Raw genomic sequence first — 23,179 nt, 5'->3', positions numbered from 1 at the left:
CTCACTTAAAAAATATATATATCAGCAATGAAAGTGCAATACTACTACCAACCTTACAGAAATCAAAAGGATTATAAGAGAATACTATAAATAGTATACCAACAAATTATATAACCTAAATAAAATGAACAAATCCCTAAAAATACTAAGTCAGAACTGACCAAAGAGGAATAGAAAATTGAATAGTCTTATAATAAGATTGAGTCAGTAATCAAAAAACTACCAGCGTAAAGATGTGCAAGACTAGATGGATTCATGGGTGAATTCTCCCTCACACTTGAAAAACTAACATTAGTCCTTCTCAAACTCTTCCAAAGAAAGAGAATAAGATGGAACATTTCCAAATTCATTTTGTGAGGTGATTATTACCTGATACCAAAGCTAGACAAAAACATCAAAAGAAAAAACTACAGATCAGAATTATTCCTTTATATAAATTCTCAACAAATTAATAGCAAATTGAATCCAGTAACATTATATAAAGGATTTTATACCATAAGCAAGTGAAATTTAATCCCAGGAATTCAAAGGTGGTTCAGCATATGAAAATGAATACAGTATAATATGCCACTTTAATAGAATGAAGGGAAAAAACATGATCTCAATTAATGCAGAAAATGCAGTTGATGAAATGCAACACACTGTGTTGATTTTAAAAAGAAAACAGTCAATAAACTAGGAATAGCAGTAATGTCCTCAACCTATTAAAAGATATCTATGATAAACCCATAGTTAATATACATAATGGTGAAAGACTGAAAGTTTTCACCAAGTCAGTAACAAGACAAGAATATCCACTCTGGCCTCCTCTATTCAACATTATACTAGAGGTTCTTCCATCCGGGATAGTTAAGCAAGAAAAAGAAATAAAAGCCATTCAGATAAGAAAAGAAGAAGTAAAACTATCTGTATTTTCAGATGACATGATCTTATAAATAGAAAATCTTAGAATCCACAAAAATATTAAGAACTAACAAATGAAGTCAACAAGTTGCAGGATATGAGATCAACACAAAAATCAGGTGTGCTCACGTAGTAATGAACAATCTGAAAATAAAATTAAGAAAATTCCATTTATAATAACATCAAAAATATAAAAATACTTAGGAATGAGTATAACTTAGAAGGTGCAAGATTTGTACACTTGAAACTATACAACGTTGTTGAAAAATATTAAAGAAGATATAAATAAGTGGGAAGACAGCTCATGTTCATGAGTGGAAAGACTTAATATTGTTAAGATGACTTCATAAATTAGTCTACAGGTTTAATGCACTCTCTTTCAAATTTCCAACTTCATTTTATTTAGAAATGGAGAAGCTGATTATAAAATTATGTAGTATTGTAAGAGCCCTTGAATAGTCAAAACAATCCTGAAAAACAAGAACAAAGTTATAGGACTCACTTCCAGATTTCGGAATTTACTGTAAGGCCACAGGAATCCAAAACAGTGTTATCCTAACATATAAGGATAAACATCTAGATCAATGCAGTGCAATTGAAGAGTCCAGAAATAAGCTCATATATATCTAGTGACTTGTTTTTCTACAAGGGGTACAGTAGTTTTTTCAAGAAATGGTACTCAGACAACTGGATATACACATGCAGCAAGAAGTGTACCTTACTGCCTGTAAGCGCAGTGGATAGAGCATTGGATTGGGATGCAGAGGACCCAGGTTTGAGACCTCGAGGTCACCAGCTTGGACCCAAGGTCGGTGGCTCGAGCAAGGGGTTACTCGGTCTGCTGAAGGCCCATGGTCAAGGCACATATGAGAAAGTAATCAATGAACAGCTAAGGTGTCGCAACAAAAAACTGATGATTGATGCTTCTCATCTCTCTCCATTCCTGTCTGTCTGTCCCTGTCTATCCCTCTCTGACTCTCTCTCTGTCCCAGTAAAAAAAAAAAAAAAAGTGTACCTTAGCTCTCACCGTATATAAAAATGATCTCAAAATAGATCAAAGACTTAAATATAAATATAAGAGCTAAAGCTATAAAACTCTTAGAAGAAAACATAGGAACAAATCTTCATGGCCTTCAATTTGGCAATGGATTCTTAGATGGGCCACCAAAAACATGAGCAGCAAAAAGAAAAATAGCTAAATTAGACTTCATCAAAATGAAAATGTGCATCAAAAGGCTCTATAGGGAAAATGAAAAGACAACCCATAGAATTTGGGGAAATATATCTGATAAGATTCTAGTATGCAGAATATATAATTAACTCTTGCAACTAAACAAGACAAGCAGCTAAATTAGAAGAATGAGCAAAGGACTTGAATAGACATTTCTTCAGAGATAATACAAATGTAAAAAGCACGTGAAAATATGCTCACCATCATTAGTCATTAGGGAAATGCTAATAAAAACCACAGTGAGATACTACTTCACACCCGCTAAGATGACTATAATAAAATAAAATTAATAGCATAACATTTTTAAATTATTTTAATACTGATTTTATTGATTTTTAGAGACAATCTAAAGAGGAACATCAATCTGTTGCTGCATGTGCCTTGACCGGGGATCAAACTGGCAACCTCTGCACTTCAGGATGATATTTTAACCAACTGAGCTATCAAGCCAGGGCAGCATAGCATTCTATAGCATGTTTATAGTACAGCCAATACCCCTTTTCTCTAAATTTAAAAAAGATGTATGTTCTGTTTGATTACCAAAGTACCAAAAGAAAATTTTTAGTGTACAGAGAAACCCAAAGATAAAATTAAAATAACTCCCAACTTCACTATGCAGCAGCAGACCATTCTTACTGTCATTTTGGCATATCCTTCTCATCTTTTCTCTGCATATACAGGGGTGGCAAAAGTAGGTTTGCAGTTCATATGGAAAATTATACAATAATTAATAATAATACAAGGATAAACACAATTCAAAATTGGTATTATTTTGTTTACATACTTTCTTTTTTACATAAAATACATTGTGAATTATTTCTGCCTTTAAATATTACTTGACAATGTGATTTTAATGACCACATAGTATTTTTTTTTTTTTTTTTTTTTTTTCATTTTTCTGAAGCTGGAAACAGGGAGAGACAGTCAGACAGACTCCCGCATGCGCCCGACCGGGATCCACCCGGCACGCCCACCAGGGGCGATGCTCTGCCCACCAGGGGGCGATGCTCTGCCCATCCTGGGCGTCGCCATGTTGCGACCAGAGCCACTCTAGCGCCTGAGGCAGAGGCCACAGAGCCATCCCCAGCGCCCGGGCCATCTTTGCTCCAATGGAGCCTTGGCTGCGGGAGGGGAAGAGAGAGACAGAGAGGAAAGCGCGGCGGAGGGGTGGAGAAGCAAATGGGCGCTTCTCCTGTGTGCCCTGGCCGGAATCGAACCCGGGTCCTCCGCACGCTAGGCCGACGCTCTACCGCTGAGCCAACCGGCCAGGGCGACCACATAGTATTTGATTATATTAATATGCCAGTAATTCTCGTCCCTTTTTCCTGCTTTTATAATTCTGTAGTCAAGATTCTTGTATACAAAGCTTTGTACATCTCCTTGATAACTTTCTTAAGATACCGTTTAAAGAATTCATCTCCCAGTCAAAATCAAAGATTTCTTAGTACTTTCCATGTAGATTCATTACCTTCTAGAAAGGTTATATCAAACTATACTTCTAAAAGCAGTGTTTGAAAGTACCTGTTTCCTGGCACCCTTAATCAAAAATGTGTTTTATAATTAAATAAATGTAATAATTTGGATAAATGTATAATTGTTTAACATTTTAACTTTTTTGCTTACTAATAAGTTCAACATTTCACTTTGTGCTATTTATACAACTCTTCTGGTCAGTTAATTACAAGTTAAATAAAAAGTATGGGTCATTAAAAGAATAAGACAGTTGCCTGACCAGGCAGTGGTGCAGTGGATGGAGCATCGGACGGGGACATGGAGGACCCAGGTTCAAGACCCTGAGGTCGCCAGCTTGAGCGCTGGCTTATCTGGTTTGAGCAAAGCTCATCAGCTTGAGCCCAAGGTCACTGGCTTGAGCAAGGGGTCACTCAGTCTGCTCTTTTCCTCTGGTCAAGGCACATCTGAGAAAGCAATCAATGAACAACTAAGGTGCTGCAATGAGGAGTTGATGCTTCTCATCTCTCTCCCTTCCTCTCTGCCCCAATCTGTTCCTCTATCTCTGTATCTGTAACAATAATAAAATAAAAGATGGTTAATGCTGAAGATAGTAATGATATATTAATAGAAGTTGGAGCCTATATTTTAAACCAAGCATACTGACATCCAATGTAATTTATTAACTATTTACATCCTCTTAGATATTATTTTAGACTTGGGGGATACAGCACTGTTAGCAAACATTTTTATTTCAGGCCATTCATGCATTCATAATTTAACAAAATATTTACTGGGTGCCTTCTATGTACCATTTACTGAAGAAACAATAGTAAGCAAGATCCACATGGCCTCTGTCCCCTAAGGGAGAATAAAAATACTATAGAAAAATAGCCTTATTCATTCATTAACTATTTATCACTTGCCACACACTGTACTAATCTCATTACAAATATTATTTTCTTTAATAGTAAAATGACATTTAGAAACTGCATTTTGGAGACGCCTGTGTCTGATTAAACCTGTTCACATCAACTAAAATACTAACATGCTTTATAAAAGGTCTTTCAGATTGAAAGTGTGGTCATTTGTGATGAGCATAGAATGTGAACACGTACAGACAAAGCCTCATTCCATCTAAATGTTCTGAGACTTTCAGTCTTTGAAATCTTGATAGTGATTAGTTTAAAAGGCTAAGGATGCTGACAAAGCTAATTCCCGCTTAGGACTAAAATTTATCTGTCCTGTTTCTATGAAATTAGAGCTAAGAGTCATCTGTGTTAGGCCTAAATGCCTTTTCATTTGGCTTTGTTTTCACTTTCTACATAGAGGCTATAGGGCTGTCACACAAAACACTAGGGCCTCTTGCCAGGAGACTGAATAAGCGGTGCACAGATGGTGTTGAAGAAGCTCCTGGAAATTTACTACTTGCTTACTGAAAGAGTCACCCAGAATCTTATAGATTTCCTAGAAGCCAGGAAGTTTTCTTTAAAAGATTAAACTCTAACAGAAACTGGCATGTTTTTATCAAACAATCAGTTTTTAAAAATAAACCCCTATAACTCTTTATAGAAAATTAAAATTGTAATTGTAGGTGCCATTAAACTTTGGAATAAGAAACTAAAAACTTAATTTTTGTCTTATAGTTTTAAATGCAGTACTTAATTAAAAAGGCACAATCTATTATGACTACATATCTTACTTAGTAGGGGGAAAAATGCTTAGTTTTAACTGTTTTAGAAGGGGAATTATTGTCATTGCTGTTGAGAAATGAATCCTGTTTTTCTTGACCTTCCTTTCTTTCTGAATGCCCTCAGCTAATTTTTTTTTCTGTGATTCATATACTGCTGAGCACAGCAGAGGTTGCTGGAATTGACTTCAGAATGGCCATGTGAGCTATTATAATAAGAAAAGCTAAATTCTTTCTTCACAGACTCCATGCTTGACAGCTTTGATATTCTGAATATCTGTATGCCCAAAAAAGTACAATTTAGCTAGTGGATTAAAATTTGAAAATGTCTTGTTTTATATGTTTAGCTTAGAGGCCATTCTTATTAAGTGTAAAGAACAGAACTGTGACTCTTAGTTTACTAGACTATTTATAAATATAATTTTAAGTTTGCTTTAAAATGCAACTCAGTCCTGGCTGGTTGGCTCAGTGGATCGAGCATCAGCCCAGTGTGCAGAAGTCCTGGATTCAATCCCCAATCAGGGCACATGAGATGAGAAGCGACCATCTGCTCTTCTTCCCCTCCCTCTCCCCTTTCTCTCTCTCTCCTCTCATAGCCAGTGGCTGGACTGGTTCGAGCATCAGCCCCAGGTGCTGAGGATAGCTCAATTGATTTGATCATAGGCCCCAGACAGGGGTTGCCAAGTGGATCCTGGTCAGGACTCATGTAGGAATCTGTCTTTTTATCTCCCCTCCTCTCACTTAAAAACTTAAAAAAAATTTTTAAATAATATGCAACTCAAAAGCCATTTAAAACCATACTACTGTATTTCCCCATGTATAAGATACACCTTTTTTCAAAAAATTTGGGGTCTATAAACTGGGTGCATCTTATACAGTGGTTGTAGATTTTTTTTACTTGCATTTCCCATAGATGGAACTGAAGACGAAGCAATATATATGAAGACTGATTCATCATCAGACACAGATGAGGACAAGCTAATGGATGGGAGTTTTGACAGTGATGAGGAGTTATATGAATTTTATGATGAATAAAACTTGAGTTCAATAATTTTATGTAATACCTTTTTTTTTCAAATTTTGGGTCCCAAAATTAATGTGCATCTTATACATGAGAACATCTTATACATGGGGAATTGGCTTATTAGGAAAACAAGAATAATCAAAATTATAAATTAAAGTTAGGAAGACTTTGATAAATACTGATTTCAGTAGTTAAGAACTGAACCAAAATTGTAACTAGTGTAATCCTTAAGGACTTTCAAATGCACTCTCAAGGCATCATACCCTCCAGAAAATCTTCCTTAAACCTCCACATTTGTCTGGGTGCCTCTCTTATAGCACCCGTATAATTAAAACCCTCATATTATGTGCTTGTCTCCAATACTTGGCCAAATTCTTTATGGTTAAGTACTCAAATACACACATATAAACAGAGGTTTAACCCTTAGCCTAATTCTTGGCAGAATTGGTTTTCAAATATTTTATTTAATTGGACTATTGAATAATTTATTATGTTCATCACAGGTTTCTTTTGTCATAATATTCCAAATCACATATAAAATTCAGGTGCAGAGAACATTAGCTGTCACATGTGAGTATACCATGTCTAGAATTGTTCTTATAAAAGGCTGTCTTGGGGCTGTAAAAGCCCAGACCATGTTTAGTTCAACTACCAATTTTAGTTTAGAAGAGAGCAATGGAAACGTCAGGCCATTTTCTTTCCAGTACCATGTGTCCAAGAAATGTGTATCAACACTTCCTTAAAATTTCAATGTAACAAACTTTAATATTGCCAACATCAGGGATATTACTTCCTGAACTAAAACAAAGGCTTTACATTCTTTGTGCTAAATACTCTCTGGTACATAGATACTTTAATGTAAAAAATGCACACAAAAAATGACATTTAAATAGAAATGCATACCAAAAAACTGGTATTTAAATAAAAAAATGTTAACATTAAATTTGTGCGACTTTGGGGAAGTTTAACTGCTTTATAGGCTTTTTGTTAATATTTTTTTGATGAGTTATAGGTATGATGCGAGAATCAGTTGATACTGTGAATAAGCAGAACCTGGTTTCTGATATATGCTTAGTAAATAGTAACTAAAACCATTTCCCTATTTTCAAGGCAAAAACTAGTCTTAATCTTTTTGTGACTCTCCTTTGATGTTTCTCCCTTTAGTTCTTTCACTGTTAGTTTTAAAATATTGACTGTATGCCTGACCAGGCAGTGGCGCAGTGGATGGAGCATCCAACTGGGATGTGGAGGACCCAGGTTCAAAACCCCGAGGTGCCAGCTTGAGTGCGGGCTCATCTGGTTTGAGCAAGGCTCACCAGCTTGAGCCCAAGGTCGCTGAGCAAGGGGTCATTCACTCTGCTGTAATCCTCTGGTCAAGGCACATGTGAGAGGGAAATCAATGAACAACTAAGGTGCCACAATGAAGAATTGATGCTTCTCATCTCTCTTCCTTCCTGTCTTGTCCCTATCTGTCCTTCTCCTGTCTCTGTCACACACACACACAAAAAAATATTGACTGTATGATACTGATCACATTTCCACTTTAAGTTGTTAGAGATAGTTTAGCAAATAAAAATAAGTAACTACAAAAAATAAATAACACAGCCAGAAGATGAATATGGGGAAATTCTAGGCCTAAATTGGAATGCTCAACATTTTTCTGTTTGCAGCAATTCTATTTACTGTCTGACATGTATGTTTTTATGGTTTATATATGCAAAAATCTGAACTTACATTGTAGTTTTTCCCAGAAGCCTTGAGGGTTCTTCCAATAGGCCTTTTGACCCTCCAGTTATTCTGCTTCCAGCCATACAACTGTGCCCATATTATTACTACCTATTGGTCACAGGACCACAGCTAAGAAAGAGCCCCTCTTTGCTATTGAGATGGTACAGTTGGTGAGCAGAACTTTACTATTTAATTAAGCAGCTGGCACACCCTTCTAAACAGTCCTGTGGTAGATTAAAAAACTGGGACAGTGATGAAACTTTACCTTGAGTAATTTAGAACCCTCTTTTTCATGGGCAAAAATTACTATGGGACCTTAGATAATTTTGATTAAAATATTATTTAAATATGTACAAACAAGGCCCTGGCCGGTTGGCTCAGTGGTAGAGCGTTGGCCTGGTGTGCAGGAGTCCCAGGTTCAATTCCCGGCCAGGGCACACAGGAGAAGCGCCCATCTGCTTCGCCACCCCTCCCCCTCTCCTTCATCTCTGTCTCTCTCTTCCCCTCCCGCAGCCAAGGCTCCATTGGAGCAAAGTTGGCCTGGGCGCTGAGGATGGCTCTATGGCAGCGGTTCTCAACCTGTGGGTCGCGACCCCGGCGGGGGTTGAACGACCAAAACACAGGGGTCATGTTTTGGTCGTTCAACCCCCGCCGGGGTCGCGACCCACAGGTTGAGAACTGCTGCTCTATGGCCTCCGCCTCAGGTGCTAGAATGGCTCTGGTTGCAACAGAGCAGTGCCCCAGATGGGTGGAGCATCGCCCCCTGGTGGGCATGCTGGGTAGATCCTGGTCGGGCGCATGCGGGAGTCTGTCTGACTGCCTCCCGGTTTCCAACTTCAGAAAAATACAAAAAAAAAGTACAAACAAGACTAAATTTATGCTTAAAGGTTTTATGCAAGTATGAAACCAAAACAGAATTATCATTTAAATACAAAGAAATCTATAAAATCAATAAAATTTAAATTGACAAAATGAATTAAATATAATAGTTGATAATGATTAGTTGATCCTAAATTGCTACTCGAAATGTTAATGTATGGTGTTGTCTCTAGGCTGTAGATTTCTCAGTGACTATTCTAACGCATACGTATGACTCTTCTCACCACCACGTTTTTGCTTTGTTAGTAAAGTATTCTCTGATGTCATTTGATCTCCATGTGTTGCAACTATGTCATTTGCGTTTTAAGTTCAAGATCATTCTAAGTTTAAGATGTATTCTCACTTACTATTGGAGTAAAGCTACTTGGCATATTGATTATAAACACAAGCATAGACATAGGGATCCCTTGGCAATACTCCAATAAAAAGTGATCATCCATTCGCCCTGGCCGGTTGGCTCAGCGATAAAGCGTCGGCCTAGCGTGCGGAGGACCCAGGTTCGATTCCCGGCCAGGGCACACAGGAGAAGCGCCCATTTGCTTCTCCACCCCTCTGCCGCGCTTTCCTCTCTGTCTCTCTCTTCCCCTCCCGCAGCCAGGGCTCCATTGGAGCAAAGATGGCCCGGGCGCTGGGGATGGCTCTGTGGCCTCTGCCTCAGGCGCTAGAGTGGCTCTGGTCGCAACATGGCGACGCCCAGGATGGGCAGAGCATCGCCCCCTGGTGGGCAGAGCATCGCCCCATGGTGGGCGTGCCGGGTGGATCCCGGTCGGGCGCATGCGGGAGTCTGTCTGACTGTCTCTCCCCGTTTCCAGCTTCAGAAAACTGAAAAAAAAAAAAAAAATGTGATCATCCATATAATCATGGATTTAATCAAATTATTTTAAAATTACATCTTAAAATAAAAACAAAAAAATTAAATTTCCACAGAATTTATGGACTACAAAGACTGTGGTTATACTCAGCTTCCACTTTAAGAAAACTATTCTAATTATTTTTACCTATACACTGTGTGTGGAGGGAACAAAAGAGTTTGCTGCTGCAAAGATTGGGACAGGAAGCAAAAGAGATTTCTTGAGCAATTTAATCAAGCCTATAGATCTTAACCTGAGTTTCTTTAAGTATTCTATTACAAGTTCACCTGGGAAGTCAGTCACCTTATCACATAATTTTACTAGAGTTTATTAGTTATGTTAATTCTAGTGGGTTTGTTAGAAATGAAAATTAATGTTTAACAGTAGGGTGAGATAAAAAATAATGGCTGAGGAACTAAAAAAAAGTCACATATATTTTAAAAGTAGTAAAGTTAATGCACATTAAAGTGTTCAAGTATTTGTGGAGTCAGTAAAGCTCCTTGCAGAATTCTGGAATTTCCTGAAACACAGAGATAAAACATGGTCACTAAGTAAACAACAGCAACAACAACAGTTCCTGGGGAAATAGAGGAATCTTATTTCCAGAATCGCCACATTGTGTTCTTTTAAATTTCTAGTTCTTAACAGAAAATTAGACATGCAAAGAAACACGAAAGTTTAGCCCATACAACGGGAATAAAAGGAGTCAATTGAAACTGACCCCAAGGAAGCCCATACATTAGACTTACTAGACAAAGATTTTAAATCACGAAAATGTCGAAAGGTCTAAAGGAAACCATGTCCAAAGAGTTAAAGGAAAGTATGAAAACAATGTCTCACCAAAGAGAGAATGTCAACAAAAAGATAGGAATTATAAAAAAAGCAACCAAGTAGAAAGTGTGGAGTTCAAAAGTACAATAATGGAAATAAAAATACACTAGAGGAGTTCAGCAGTGAACTGGCGAAAGAAAGAATCGTGATGTGTTTTAATTTTACTTTATACCAATTGACAAATTAAGCTATGTGATATTTACAGTGATGCATATGTAGTCCAGTACATGCTTGATCTCCTTGAATTTATAAAATCTACTTTCTCTGTGCATCTTCATTAAGTGCAGCCTGGGGTCTTCTCAGAAAGGTAAACAAATGCATGCAGGAAATAACTGTTTTCTTCATTAAAAAGGGAGAACTACAAACTTTCATGATTTAATTTTAAGATTATCATTATCCTCCTATTAGTATTCTTGACTTTTACCAAATACTACTTTAGAATACCCATTGCCCTCGGAAAAGGAAGAGTTTGCATTTCTAGGCTGCATTAAGGAAACTCAAGAGATTTTGAGTAACTCTGTGAGTATAGAATTCAGGATCTAAATAAGGAGGCCACTGTTTAAAGTTCTCCCTTGAGGGGAAATTGCATCAAATGCTGAGACATATGAGACATTTTCTTCCTCCTAACTCCTAATTCATCATAATTTTCCTCTTCAAAGGAGTTCCAAGAAATTTATACTTTCCTGTAAAATAAATGTGTAGTTAGTGGAACATCCTAGAATTCTAAGTTTCTGAATTGGTCTTTAGGATATCCCTCCCCTTTTTTTTTTACTATTTTTATTTTAGAGATCAAGTTGATCAAATGAATAAAGAGGACAGAGATAATATGTAAGGAAGTGTGTGGTTTCCAGGTAACTGAAAATAGCATGGCTACTTAAAGGCATTCACGTGCAGTTTTTTTTTTTCAAAAACACTGCTAGACCATTAAAGCATATTGCTGATTAAAGGCCCTGTGGTTTCTGAATTTAGATATTACAAACTTCTTCTAGCAGTTTCTATCAAGTAATGAAAAAAAGTTTGACTATGTTTTAAATGCACATTTGGATGAGTTGCCTGCCAATTTTTTTCATAGTGGGGACCATCAAGGAGCTCAGATAGCCAGATTAACTTATGTTTGTATAAACTTTGAAAGAGTGCTTCTCCTGACATTTCTGAGCATATTATGTGAATTCTAGTGTATTATTGATTATGAAATCTATGGCTCTTCATACATTGAAGTTTGTGCGTATCTGCTCATTTGAAATTGAATCAACAAGTATTCTTAGAGAACATCCTGTGCCTTGCTCAAATAAATGCTGAACAGGGCTCAGATGCATCTTCCTCATGCATATCCTTGTTAAACCATGATAGTTGTGACACTTTTGTAATTTTACATAAGTTTTAAGTAGTTCTTACCTTACTTTAAATTTATAAGAAATCATGTAGCTTTTGTTTTGAGCTTGTGATTCAGCTTTGAAATAATTGTCTACTTTAAGCTTTTAGATTTTTTTAATTGAAGAGAACCAGTAACAATAAGGTAAATATTGGACTATTATTTATTGCAACTATATATATAATATATAGTTATATATTATAAAAAAACTATATTTTTAATGTATATGAATCAAAGCTTTTTCTTATCATGCAGCCAAAAGAAATACTTTAGATAGTAGAGCTCATGTAAGCTACAATTATCATTTAAAACTTCAGTAAAGAGTCTCTCAGTTGCAAATAACAAAGATATAATTCAAAGCAGCTTGAGCAAAATGGGAATCTGCTGGCTTAGGTAAACAAATCACAGAAAGGCCAGGTATAGTGCTTGCTCAGGAACCTCCCAACCTAGAGATGCTCCCTGTCCCCCTCCTCTAACCTGGAATGCCTGGCTTCACTCTGCCAAATTTCTTATCACTGCTTTTCTTGTAAGTTGGTTTTAGTCTGTACTGCTACAGATAGGTTTTCTCTACCTGATGGAAAGAATAGCCATGTGGTAGGAGGAATAGACCATTTTGGACTCATCTTTCATCTGCCATCCCAGGGATGGCCTGATGTAGGTCAAGTGCGCGCCTCTGCCCAGTAACATTGTTCTGCCTTGCATACCAGCATGGCCTTCATGTTCACCACTATGGTTAAGAGAGTGGGATCTGTTGGTAGAAAGAGAAAGTGCCCAAGCACATATATGTGTTATGTCTTGGGATTCCACATCAAAAAATATCACTACTAAAAATAATTGAAGCTACTGCCTTCAACGCTTTTTGTAAGAATGACTTCTCTAGCTTGTGTAAAACTTTGCCAATGTTATATAACATCAGGAAGCTTACTTTTCAGTCATGGGACTCAAAATGCAAACTTGTTCATGTTTTTTCAAACATGTGAATTCTGATTGGTATATTATTTATTTATTTATTAAACAGAACAGGTATTTATTCAGCACTACCAGTACGTCATACCCTGTACTCGGCACAAAAGACCCAATGGTAATTTGGGTGATGGGAATGCAGCATAATCAAATGTCAAAATAACCTAGAGATGTTTTCTCTGAACATATGTACCCTGATTTATCAATGTCACCCCATTAAAAGTAATTTTTTTTTTTAAAGACCCAATGGTAAACACACAGACATGATTCCTCTCTTCATGCAACTTAACAAACCAAAGAAAGAGACAAACAGGCACCACCACTGCAAGATTATGTGCTGTGATTAGGAGTTTTGCAGCAAAATGAAGAGGGATGTCCAGAATAGGTCATGATTAAGTGAAGATCTTAAGGGTAAGGGTTAGCTAGACCAAGAAGAAGAATGTAGAGAATAGTCAAGAAAGAGGAAAAGCCAGTGTGAAAACTCAGAGGCAAAAGTAATATTGCAGGGACGAAAAGATGTGCATTATAAAGAAAGTGTGATGAGAAGGAAAATGGGAACAATAAGGGAAGAACTGAAGAGGTAAGCCAAGCCCAGATCATGAAGTCATGAGGATTATTTTATTTTTACTTAAATGTTATGGGTAGCCAGTAAACATTGTTGAGCAGTCAAGTAAAATATTAATTTAGAAACATCTCCCTAGCCTCATAGTGGACATGATTAGCAAGAGAAATAGGATGCAGGGCAACAGGAGCTGGCTGCAGTTTATCCAGATGAAACAGTATGGTAAGAGGGCAGTCACTGCAGAGATTAGCAAGAGGGGTTGGATTTGATCAATATTTAAGTATTAGAATCTAGATTTAGTAATTAAGCAGATGTCAGAGGAAAGGCAGAAGGGAAAGTAAACCTTTAGTCCCAAGTGTTTGACGTAGGCAGGTGAGTAGAGCATTACACACTGAGCTAGGGACACACACAAAAAAGAGCAGTTGGAGCCTGACCAGGTGGTAGTGCAGTGGATAGAGCATCAGCCTGGGATACTGAAGACCCAGGTTCAAGGCCACAGGGTTGTTGTTGTTGGCTTTAGCATGGGATCATAGACATGACCTCATGGTAACTGGCTTGAGTCCAAGGTCACTGGCTTGAGCAGGGGGTCACTGACTCGGCTGAAGCCCCACAGTCAAGGCACATATGACAAAGTAATCAATGAACAACTAAAGTGATGCAACTACAAGTTGATGCTTCTCATCTCTCCCTTCCTGTCTGTCTGTCCCTGTCTCTCCCTCTCTTAAAAAGCAGTTGGAGAAGAGAATGGTACAGTTTAAGAGGTAGTTTAATATACTGGTGAAAAGTCAGAGAAGGGTAAGGTAAGACAAATGCTTGATTTTTTAATTCACTCTGGTGCCTTTCCTTATATAAGTTGGAGGACTGCTTTTGTAGCTCCCACTCTTTCAGTTCAGTTCATTTCAGTAATCATTTACTGCAGATTTCTCTGCTAAGGTAAGGGATAAAGGGAAGAAGCAAGTGCTGTCTGCTGTCTAGGAACTAATAGTCTGTTAGGAAAATCAGATGTATATAAATGGTTCCAATATGCAATTTAGTAATATCCTCCTAGCTGCAGTATGGAAATGGGTTGGCAGGAGAAACAGCAGGAGATTGCTGCAGTAATACAGATGAGACAGGTACCAAGAAACTGTGGCAGACAGTGATAAGTGCCATAGTATAATACAGTAGAGTTTGTAAAAAGCATTTTCAAGCTCTCACCTTTGATTCCCAGTATTTCATTCTGTTTTGGAGGACTACTTCTTTCATAATTATTGGCTTTTTACACAAAGTCCATATAAATATTTATATGGACTAATCACAAACCATGTTGAGATAGTACTACCCAGAATTGCTTTGAACTTCATCTCTAGTCATCACACTGGTTCAAACAATTACATTTAACTTGAGGCAGGGGGCTGGAGCCAACCACAGGATAATCATCCACTTGCTGTGCTTTGACCCAACAGTTTCTTAATTTTTATACCTTCTGCACTTTGTACACACTAGCAATAATCCAAGTAGGCCAGAAAGGCTCCAGCTATCTTATTCTTAGATAAGAAAAATTGTCACATGTTCAGGTTAATGAATACTGCAACCTTGCAAATGTGATAATTAAAATTCAGGGAATTCTAGGTGTTGAACAGATTGACAGAGGCCCTGGCTAGTTGGTTGGCTCAGCGGTAGAGCATTGGACCAGCATGTGGATGTCCCAGGTTTGATTCCCAGTCAGGGCACACAGGAGAAGCTACCATCTGCTTCTCCACCCCTCCCCCTTTTCCTTCTCTCTCCCTGTCTCTCTCTTCTCCTCCCATAGGTATGGGTCAGTTGGAGCAAGTTGGCCCCAGGTGCTGAGGATGGCTCCATGGCCTTGCCTCAGACACTAAAATAGCTTGGTTGCCGAGCAGCAGCCCCAGATGAGCAGAGCATTACCACATGGGGGCTTGCCAGATGGATCCCAGTTGGGGTGCATACAGGAGTCTGTCTCTCTGCCTCCCTGCTTCTCACTTAAGGGGTGGGTGGGGGCGAAGAATAGGATGACAGAAATACTTTAAGATTAATTTGTCTGTTGAAAAGGCTTCCAATCACTTGGCCCACCTCCCACCTAATGAAGTTTCATTAAGCCCTGCTTGGGTTGCTGAAGCCAAGGGAAGCCTTTACTGGTATATGATGACTAATGGTACATTTTCTCTTAACTGAAATGTGTTAGGTGTAGCTTGCCTATAATTCAGAGCATATTTGTTTTGCTACATTAAACTCTAGCATAAAACATTCATTTAGTCTATAAATATATTTGAGCATCTGCTATCTGCTAGGCACTGTGCCTAAGACTCAATTCATGACTTACAACACTACCCACACATTATACAGAAGGTTGTGGGAATTGATTGAGTCCATTTTGGATAGCATTTGGAACATAGTAAGCCATAAGTCAACGTTAGTTGCCTGTCTTAGCCACCATTATTACTATTTGAGTGAGAGAGAAGAGAAGGAAAGACATTCCAGGTCAAGAGTAACTTAGCTGGAGACAAAAAAGTGAATGTCCTTGTCCAGAATGGCTCAGTGTGGTTGGGATGTAGAGCACAGTGCAGACAACGATGAGAGATGGTGCTAATAAGAGATAGTTTGGGACTAGTTTTTAAAGAACCACAGATACCAAATAAAGAATCTTGGCTTTTCCAAATATATAGTAGGATTTACTGGAAAATAAATTTTCGTGCCTCACTTTTTTTTCCTAATCTGATATTCAGGTTTTCTTTTTAATTTTTATGGAAAATTTTCAACACACACTTTGGTAAAAAACAGTTGTATAAAGACCCCCATGTACTCTTTACTATGCTTTAACAATTACCAATATGTGGCCAATCCAGTAAAGATTTTTAATGGAGCCTGAGTCCAGGTGGTGGCACAGTGGATAGAGTGTCAACCTGTGATGCTGAGGTCCCAGGTTTGAGACCCTGAGGTTGCTGGCTCAGCTGGAGCCCCCCAGTCAAGGCACGTATGAGAAGCAATCATTGAACAACTGAAGTGTCACAACTATGAGTTGATGCTTCTCATCTCTCCCTTCCTGTCTGTCTCTCTCTGTATCTCTCTGTTTCTCTATCTATATCTCTTTGTCTCTCTAGCTAAAAAAAATAAAGATTTAATCTCACAATATCCTGTGGAGGATGTAGTAGTCCCACTTGCTTAATTACAAATAAACCATCAAAATGATGAAGTAGGTGAAAATTCTGGGATTCTGACCCACATACAACTTATTTCAGAATTCAAGTTATTCCCGTGCTATGTCATGCTGCCTCTATAACTCTGAAGTAGAGCATGATTTTCACTTGAAAACTGATTGATCTGCCTTCCTGCTTAGGATAGTGGATTTCTCTGTCTCTAGCCGCTTACCTTCTTTGGAGTCACCAGGATCTGGGTCTACAGAAACCCTCAACCAAATCAATTAAAATGACTACCTACTCCAATGGTTCTCAAATTATGGTCTCTATACCAGCAGTAAGTTGTTAGAAAATATAAATTATCAGGCGACACCCTCACCCACTGAATCAGAAACTCTAGAAATGGGAGCTCATGATACCTATATTGGCATTTGGTATGTTTAAATACTGTAGTGGTTTCCTGCAAATACAAGGTTATGACCATCTACAAGAGCATTTCTAAGGCAAAAACTTAATATCAGAAGTTATATATTTCTCTTTTAGCAAGTTCATGAAAAGTATGTCTAAGGCAAGAAATTTTATTCAGACTTAACACCTGGAGTCTCTGGGGGATAGATATTACATAACTACATGGAAAGGAATCTTAAGGAATTTGCACTGCCTGTATTTAAAGTGTTTGATGGAGCCATCTAGTGGTTTGAGCACTATAGAACATGTGTGTAGCTTTATTAATCAAAACTTTGGTGACAGAATTTGTATATTTTTAAAAAATCAGTTTTATAGTAAAAGTTTAATGGAATAACCAAACACACAATATATAAAGAATTTCTCTACTATAAAACCTTCATTGAGGATTCTTAGATATGATATCAAAACACAAGTTACAAAATTAAAATGGCTAAGTTAGACTTCATCAAAAGAAAAAACTTTTGCATATCAAAGAACACTATTGAGAAAGTGAAAAGATGGCTTGCTGGGAGACTTTATTAGAAAATTGTATTTCTGATAAGATAGATGTATCCAAATATGTAAATTCAAATTCAGATATATAAAGAATTCTTACAACTCATCAACAAAAAGACCAAACATCCCAATTAAAAAATTAGTTAAGGGCCTGACTAGGCAGTGGTGCAGTAGATAGAGCATCAGACTAGGACATGGAAGACCCATGTTTGAAACCCCAAGGTCGCTGGCTTGAGCAAGGGATCACTCATTCTGCTGTAGCCCCCAGTCAAGGCACATATGAGAAAGCAATCAGTGAACAACTAAGGTGCTGCAGAAAAGAATGATGCTTCTCATCTCTCTCCCTTCCTGTCTGTCTGTCCCTATCTGTTTCTCTCTCTGTCTCTGTCACCAAAAAACAAACAAACCACAAAACACATTTAAAGGTTATGAATAGACATTTCTCCAAAGACTATATACCAAAGGCCAATAAGCACATGGAAAGATTTTCACCATTATTAATTAGAGAAATGCAGATTAAAACCACAATGAGATACCACTAGGATGGCATGAATAATTAAAAAAAAATAACGTGTTGACAAGGATGTGGAGAAAAGAAAAACTCATATGTGAAGTGCTACAGCTATGGTAGAAAACTGTGTGGTAATTTCTGAAATAGAATTATTATAGGACCCAGCAATTTCACTACTAGGGATATATGCAAGAAAATTACAAACAGGTGTTCAGACAAAAACTTGTACACAAATGTTCATAGAAGCATTATCCACAATAGCCAGAAAGTGGTAACAACCCAAATGTCCACCAAACAATGAAGAAATGAATAAATAAAATGCAGTGTATCCATACAATGGAATATTACTCTGCCATTAAAAGAAATGCTAATACATTAATGAACTTTGAAAACTTTATGGTAAGTGACAGGCAGGTATAAAAGGATGCATATTATATGATTCCATTTATAAGAAATGTCCAGAATAGGCAAATCTGTAGAGATAGAAAGATTAGTAGTTGCCCAGATGCTAGGGTAAAGGAAGAATGGGAATGACCACTTAATGGATATGGGGTTTCTTTTTGGGGTGATGCAAATGTCTTGAAATTAGATAGTAGTAATGGTTGGACAACATTGCAAATATACTAAAAAAACACTGAAATTAACTATTTAAAATAGTTTTTTGTTTTGGGTTGTTTTTTTTTGTTGTATTTTTCTGAAGTTGGAAACGGGGAGGTAGTCAGACAGATTCCTGCACGCGCCCGACCGGGATCCACCCGGCATGCCCACCAGGGGGCGATGCTCTGCCCATCTGGGGCGTCGCTCTGTTGCAACCAGCGCCATTCTAGCGCCTGAGGCAGAGGCCACAGAGCCATCCTCAGCGCCTGGGCAAACTTTGCTCCAATGGAGCCCTGGCTGCAGAAGGGGAAGAGAGAGACAGAGAGGAAGGAGAGGGGGAGGGGTGGAGAAGCAGATCGGTGCTTCTCCTGTGTGCCCTGGCTGGGAATCGAACCCTGGACTCCTGCACGCCAGGCTGACACTCTACCACTGAGCCAACTGGCCAGGGATAAAATAGTTTTAAATGGTGACTTTTATTGGTATGTAGATTTTACCTCAGTTTTTAAGAAAACTTCTACTGATTGGTAAGACTCCAGAACCTTTTTTGATTATTGATATGTTTTCCCCATAGTTGTTGCTCATATGTACGTATTCTATTCCTTTTTTTAACCTAAAATTATTTTATAGATATTTTTCCATCTAGACACTTTCCACAGTTTTTATTGTTATGGCAGTATATGTATCATAGCTTAATAATTTCTCACATTTGGTGGTTTTTCTCTCTTTTTTTCCAGTTTTATGCTTAAACAAATAAAAATGTTTAAAACTCTTTTTAAACATTAGTGATGTTTAGTCACATTTCTTTTTTTTTCCTTTTTACTATTTCCATTGTATTTTTTCTCTGACTGCTCTATAGTAAAACTATGCTTATTTATAATCCTGCCAATAATGGATGAGGGAAAATGGAGGAGACTAATGTTCACTGAGTATCTACTCACTTCCAGGCACTGAGCCTAGATCCTTTCACATCCATTATTTCCTTTAACTCCCACACCTGTTCCCACTAAGGTGACAACTGAAGTTGACACAGCTAATAGCCGATGAGCAAAGGTCAGAACCACAGCATTTTGTCTCCAAGTTTTGTCCTCTTCCCACAGATTTACCAATATTGGATTTTACCTTTTTCAGTTCCTATGTATTAGAGAGATTTAGCGTTTTCCCAAATGATTGTTTATTGTTATATTTACTCTTACATAGTAATCTATATCTGTTGTTAATTTACTATTAATAGATTTTATGTTTGTTTGGGGGTTTTTTTCTGAAGCTGGAAACGGGGAGGCAGTCAGACAGACTCCTGAATGCCCCTGACCGGGATCCACCCGGCACACCCACCAGGGGACGATGCTCTGCCCATCTGGGGCGTCCTCTGTTGCAACCAGAGCCATTCTAGTGCCTGAGGCAGAGGCCATGGAGCCATCCTCAGCGCCCAGGCCAACTTTGCTCCAGTGGAGCCTTGGCTGTGGGAGGGGAAGAGCGAGACAGAGAGGGAGGGGTGGAGAAGCAGATGGGCACTTCTCCTGTGTGCGCTGGCCAGGAATCGAACCTGGGACTCCTGCACGCCAGGCCGACACTCTACCACTGAGCCAACCGGCCAGGGCCTACTATTAATAGATTTTAAACTGAACTTACCCTGTAGACAGTAGGCATTATATGTCAAAGCTTTACCATAATTTGTTTTGTTTTTGTTTATTCCTCTTTCACAGGCTCTTGATGGAAATGTGTATGATCACCTGAAGGATTATTTAATAGCCTTCAGCCGGACTGAGCTAGAAACATGTCAAGCTGTGCAGAACACATTCCAGTTTTTATTAGAAACCTCTAGCAAGGTAAGCTATCATTAGTGCAATCTGTGATATTGTCCATTTTAAGATCTAAAATTTTTTTTTTTTTTTTTTAGCAAGAGAGACAGAGAGAGGGACAGATAGGGATAGACAGGAAAGGAGAGAGAGTAGAAGCATCAGTTCTTCATTGTGGTGCCGTAGTTATTCATAGATTGCTTTCTCATATGTGCCTTGACCCAGGGGCAACAGCAAAGCCAGTGACCCCTTGCTCAAGCCAGCGACCTTGGGTTCAAGCCAGCGACCTTGGGCTTCAAACCAGCGACTTTTGGGCTTAAGCCAGCGACCATAAGGTCACATCTATGATCCCACGCTCAAGCTGGTGAGCCTGCACTCAAGCCGGCAACCTCAGGGTTTCAAACCTGGGTCCTCTGCATCCCAGGCCGATGCTCTATCCACTGCACCACCACTTGGTTAGGCATGAATCTAAAATATTTTTACATACAAACTAAATGGAGGTACCAGTGACAAAAAACACTTTACAGGACAGATTTCCTGGGAACAGTATTCCTTGTAACAGTTAGATGGCATTGTGTTCTGCTTGAAGAGTTGACACAATGAGTAAGAGGGGAAGTCACAGTGCGGGCTAGCTCATGATGTCATCCATTGCCATGCACAGTGCTTTGGAGAAGAATAGTTTGAAGAGTTTTATCTTCCACTGAAATTTTGAATCCACTCAACTTATTCATATAGGGAAACAAATCATGTGTCAGTCAGCACAAAGAATAATAAAGGGGCACTAAGAAGGACATAGCATTTTATAATTAATGAAGAAATGAATACTATAATATCCTGTTTTTTTAAAAATTAACCTTACCTCTAAATGCTGGGGTTTTTTTATATCATCTTTACTATGATATAGTAATATTTTCATTGTAAAAGTATTAAGATTCATCAACTTCGCTGGCGTGTCACGTGTACAGAGAAAGTAAATGAATTGCTTTCCTTTAGGATCTGACAGATTAACATTTCTTACAGTAGAGAAACTGTCCTTGGAAGATAAATTGTTCCTGTGATTAGTAAATGTTTCTTTCTGATAAATTAAGTGGATAGTATATGCTTGCTTACTGAATGCATGTATTTGTAACAATATATTTATTTTATTTATTTTTCCTTAGAAATTAAATTTAATGGGGTGACATTGATCAATAAGAATACATAGGTTTCAGTTAAATATTTTTTTTTTTTTTACAGAGAGAGAGTCAGAGGGATAGACAGAGACAGACAGGAACGAGAGAGATGAGAAGCATCAATTATTAGTTTTTCATTGCGCGTTGCAACACCTTAGTTGTTCATTGATTGCTTTCTCATATGTGCCTTGACCACAGGTCTTCGGCAGACTGAGTAACCCCTTGCTCGAGCCAGTGACCTTGGGTCCAAGCTGGTGAGCTTTTTGCTCAAACCAGATGAGCCCGCGCTCAAGCTGGTGACCTCAGGGTCTAGAACCTGGGTCCTTCCGCATCCCTGTCTGACGCTCTATCCACTGCGCCACCACCTGGTCAGGCAGTTAAACATTTCTATAGTAGTTGAACTATTGATTGTTTTGTGTGCCCATCACACAACATGAATATAAAATATATTCATTTTATAACTGCTGTTTTTCAATTCTTTTTTTTTTTTTTTTTTGCAAGGAGAGGGAGAGCTGGGGTAATATCATAAGAAATTGTTTGGAAAGGAATTGGTGTCCATCTCACACGATAATATCCAAGTCAGGAAAGAAAAGGAGCACAGACTCGTCTTCCTGAATGCTTCCTTTTCTACATATTCGTCTTTTCCGTGTACCATAGCTTCAATTCTATTTTCAGAGAAACATTTAATTGTTAAGTAGATATGGAAATGTAAAAATCACTAGGTCTGTTGCTTTGAAATGCTATCATAGTTTTATTTTCCTGTATCCCCTCCCCCGCAGGATCCAATAAAACATAAAATGACTGATGTACAGAAAGAAGAATGGTTGGTTGGATAGATAGTTATGTGAAAGCAAATGTACACAAATGTTAATTGAAGAATCTAGGTAATAGGTGTATGGGTGATTTAGTACAATTCGTTTTACTTTAATGTATGTCTATTTGAAATTTTCCGTAAGAGAATATTAGGGCAAAAAGCCTATGATACATCTTGGCTTTGTTCTTTTTTATGGAGGGGTTGATTTTGACTAGTGATCAAGTTATTCATATTTATTGGTCCATTCAGGTATTCTGTTTCTTCTGTAGTATATTTTGGTAACTTACACTTTCCTAGACAATTGTTCATTTCATTTATCAAATTTGATGGCGTAAATTTGCATATAAATTTGTTTTGTTTCTATGATTATCTCTCTTTTTACTTTTTACTATCTGATTCTCACATTTTGGTCAGACTTAACAGCTTATTTTATTCATCTTTTTCAAGAGCCAGCTTATGTTCTGCTTCTCATTGTTGTTTTCTTCTATGTCCTTAATTTTTACCTCTATATTCACTATTTCTTTCTACTTTATTAGAGTTTATGCTCATTCTTTTTCAGGCTTATTTTTCATTTAGGTCCTATATTTTCAGCCTTGTTTTTTAAATAAATCCACTCAAAGCTAAAAAATTCTTTCTACTTTAATTGCATTCTGTCATTTATAAGGCTTTTTTGTTTTTCGTTTTTCTTAATTTTTTTTTTCAATTA

General features: G+C 37.8%; 1 protein-coding gene across 2 annotated transcripts in view; it reads left to right on the top strand.

Moving 5' to 3' along the window:
- Nucleotides 1-23,179, top strand: part of FCHSD2 (FCH and double SH3 domains 2) — a 281,274-nt gene that overhangs the window by 178,105 nt on the left and 79,990 nt on the right. For both annotated transcript variants that reach the window (XM_066367902.1, XM_066367912.1), the window contains exon 9: nt 20,395-20,517. In XM_066367902.1, the coding sequence (XP_066223999.1) occupies nt 20,395-20,517 (123 nt within the window). The remainder of the gene's footprint in view (nt 1-20,394; nt 20,518-23,179) is intronic.

Source organism: Saccopteryx leptura, chromosome 1 (assembly GCF_036850995.1).
Source record: "Saccopteryx leptura isolate mSacLep1 chromosome 1, mSacLep1_pri_phased_curated, whole genome shotgun sequence".
NCBI classification, from domain to species: Eukaryota; Metazoa; Chordata; class Mammalia; order Chiroptera; family Emballonuridae; genus Saccopteryx; species Saccopteryx leptura.
This window is presented reverse-complemented; position numbering and strand designations above follow the sequence as displayed.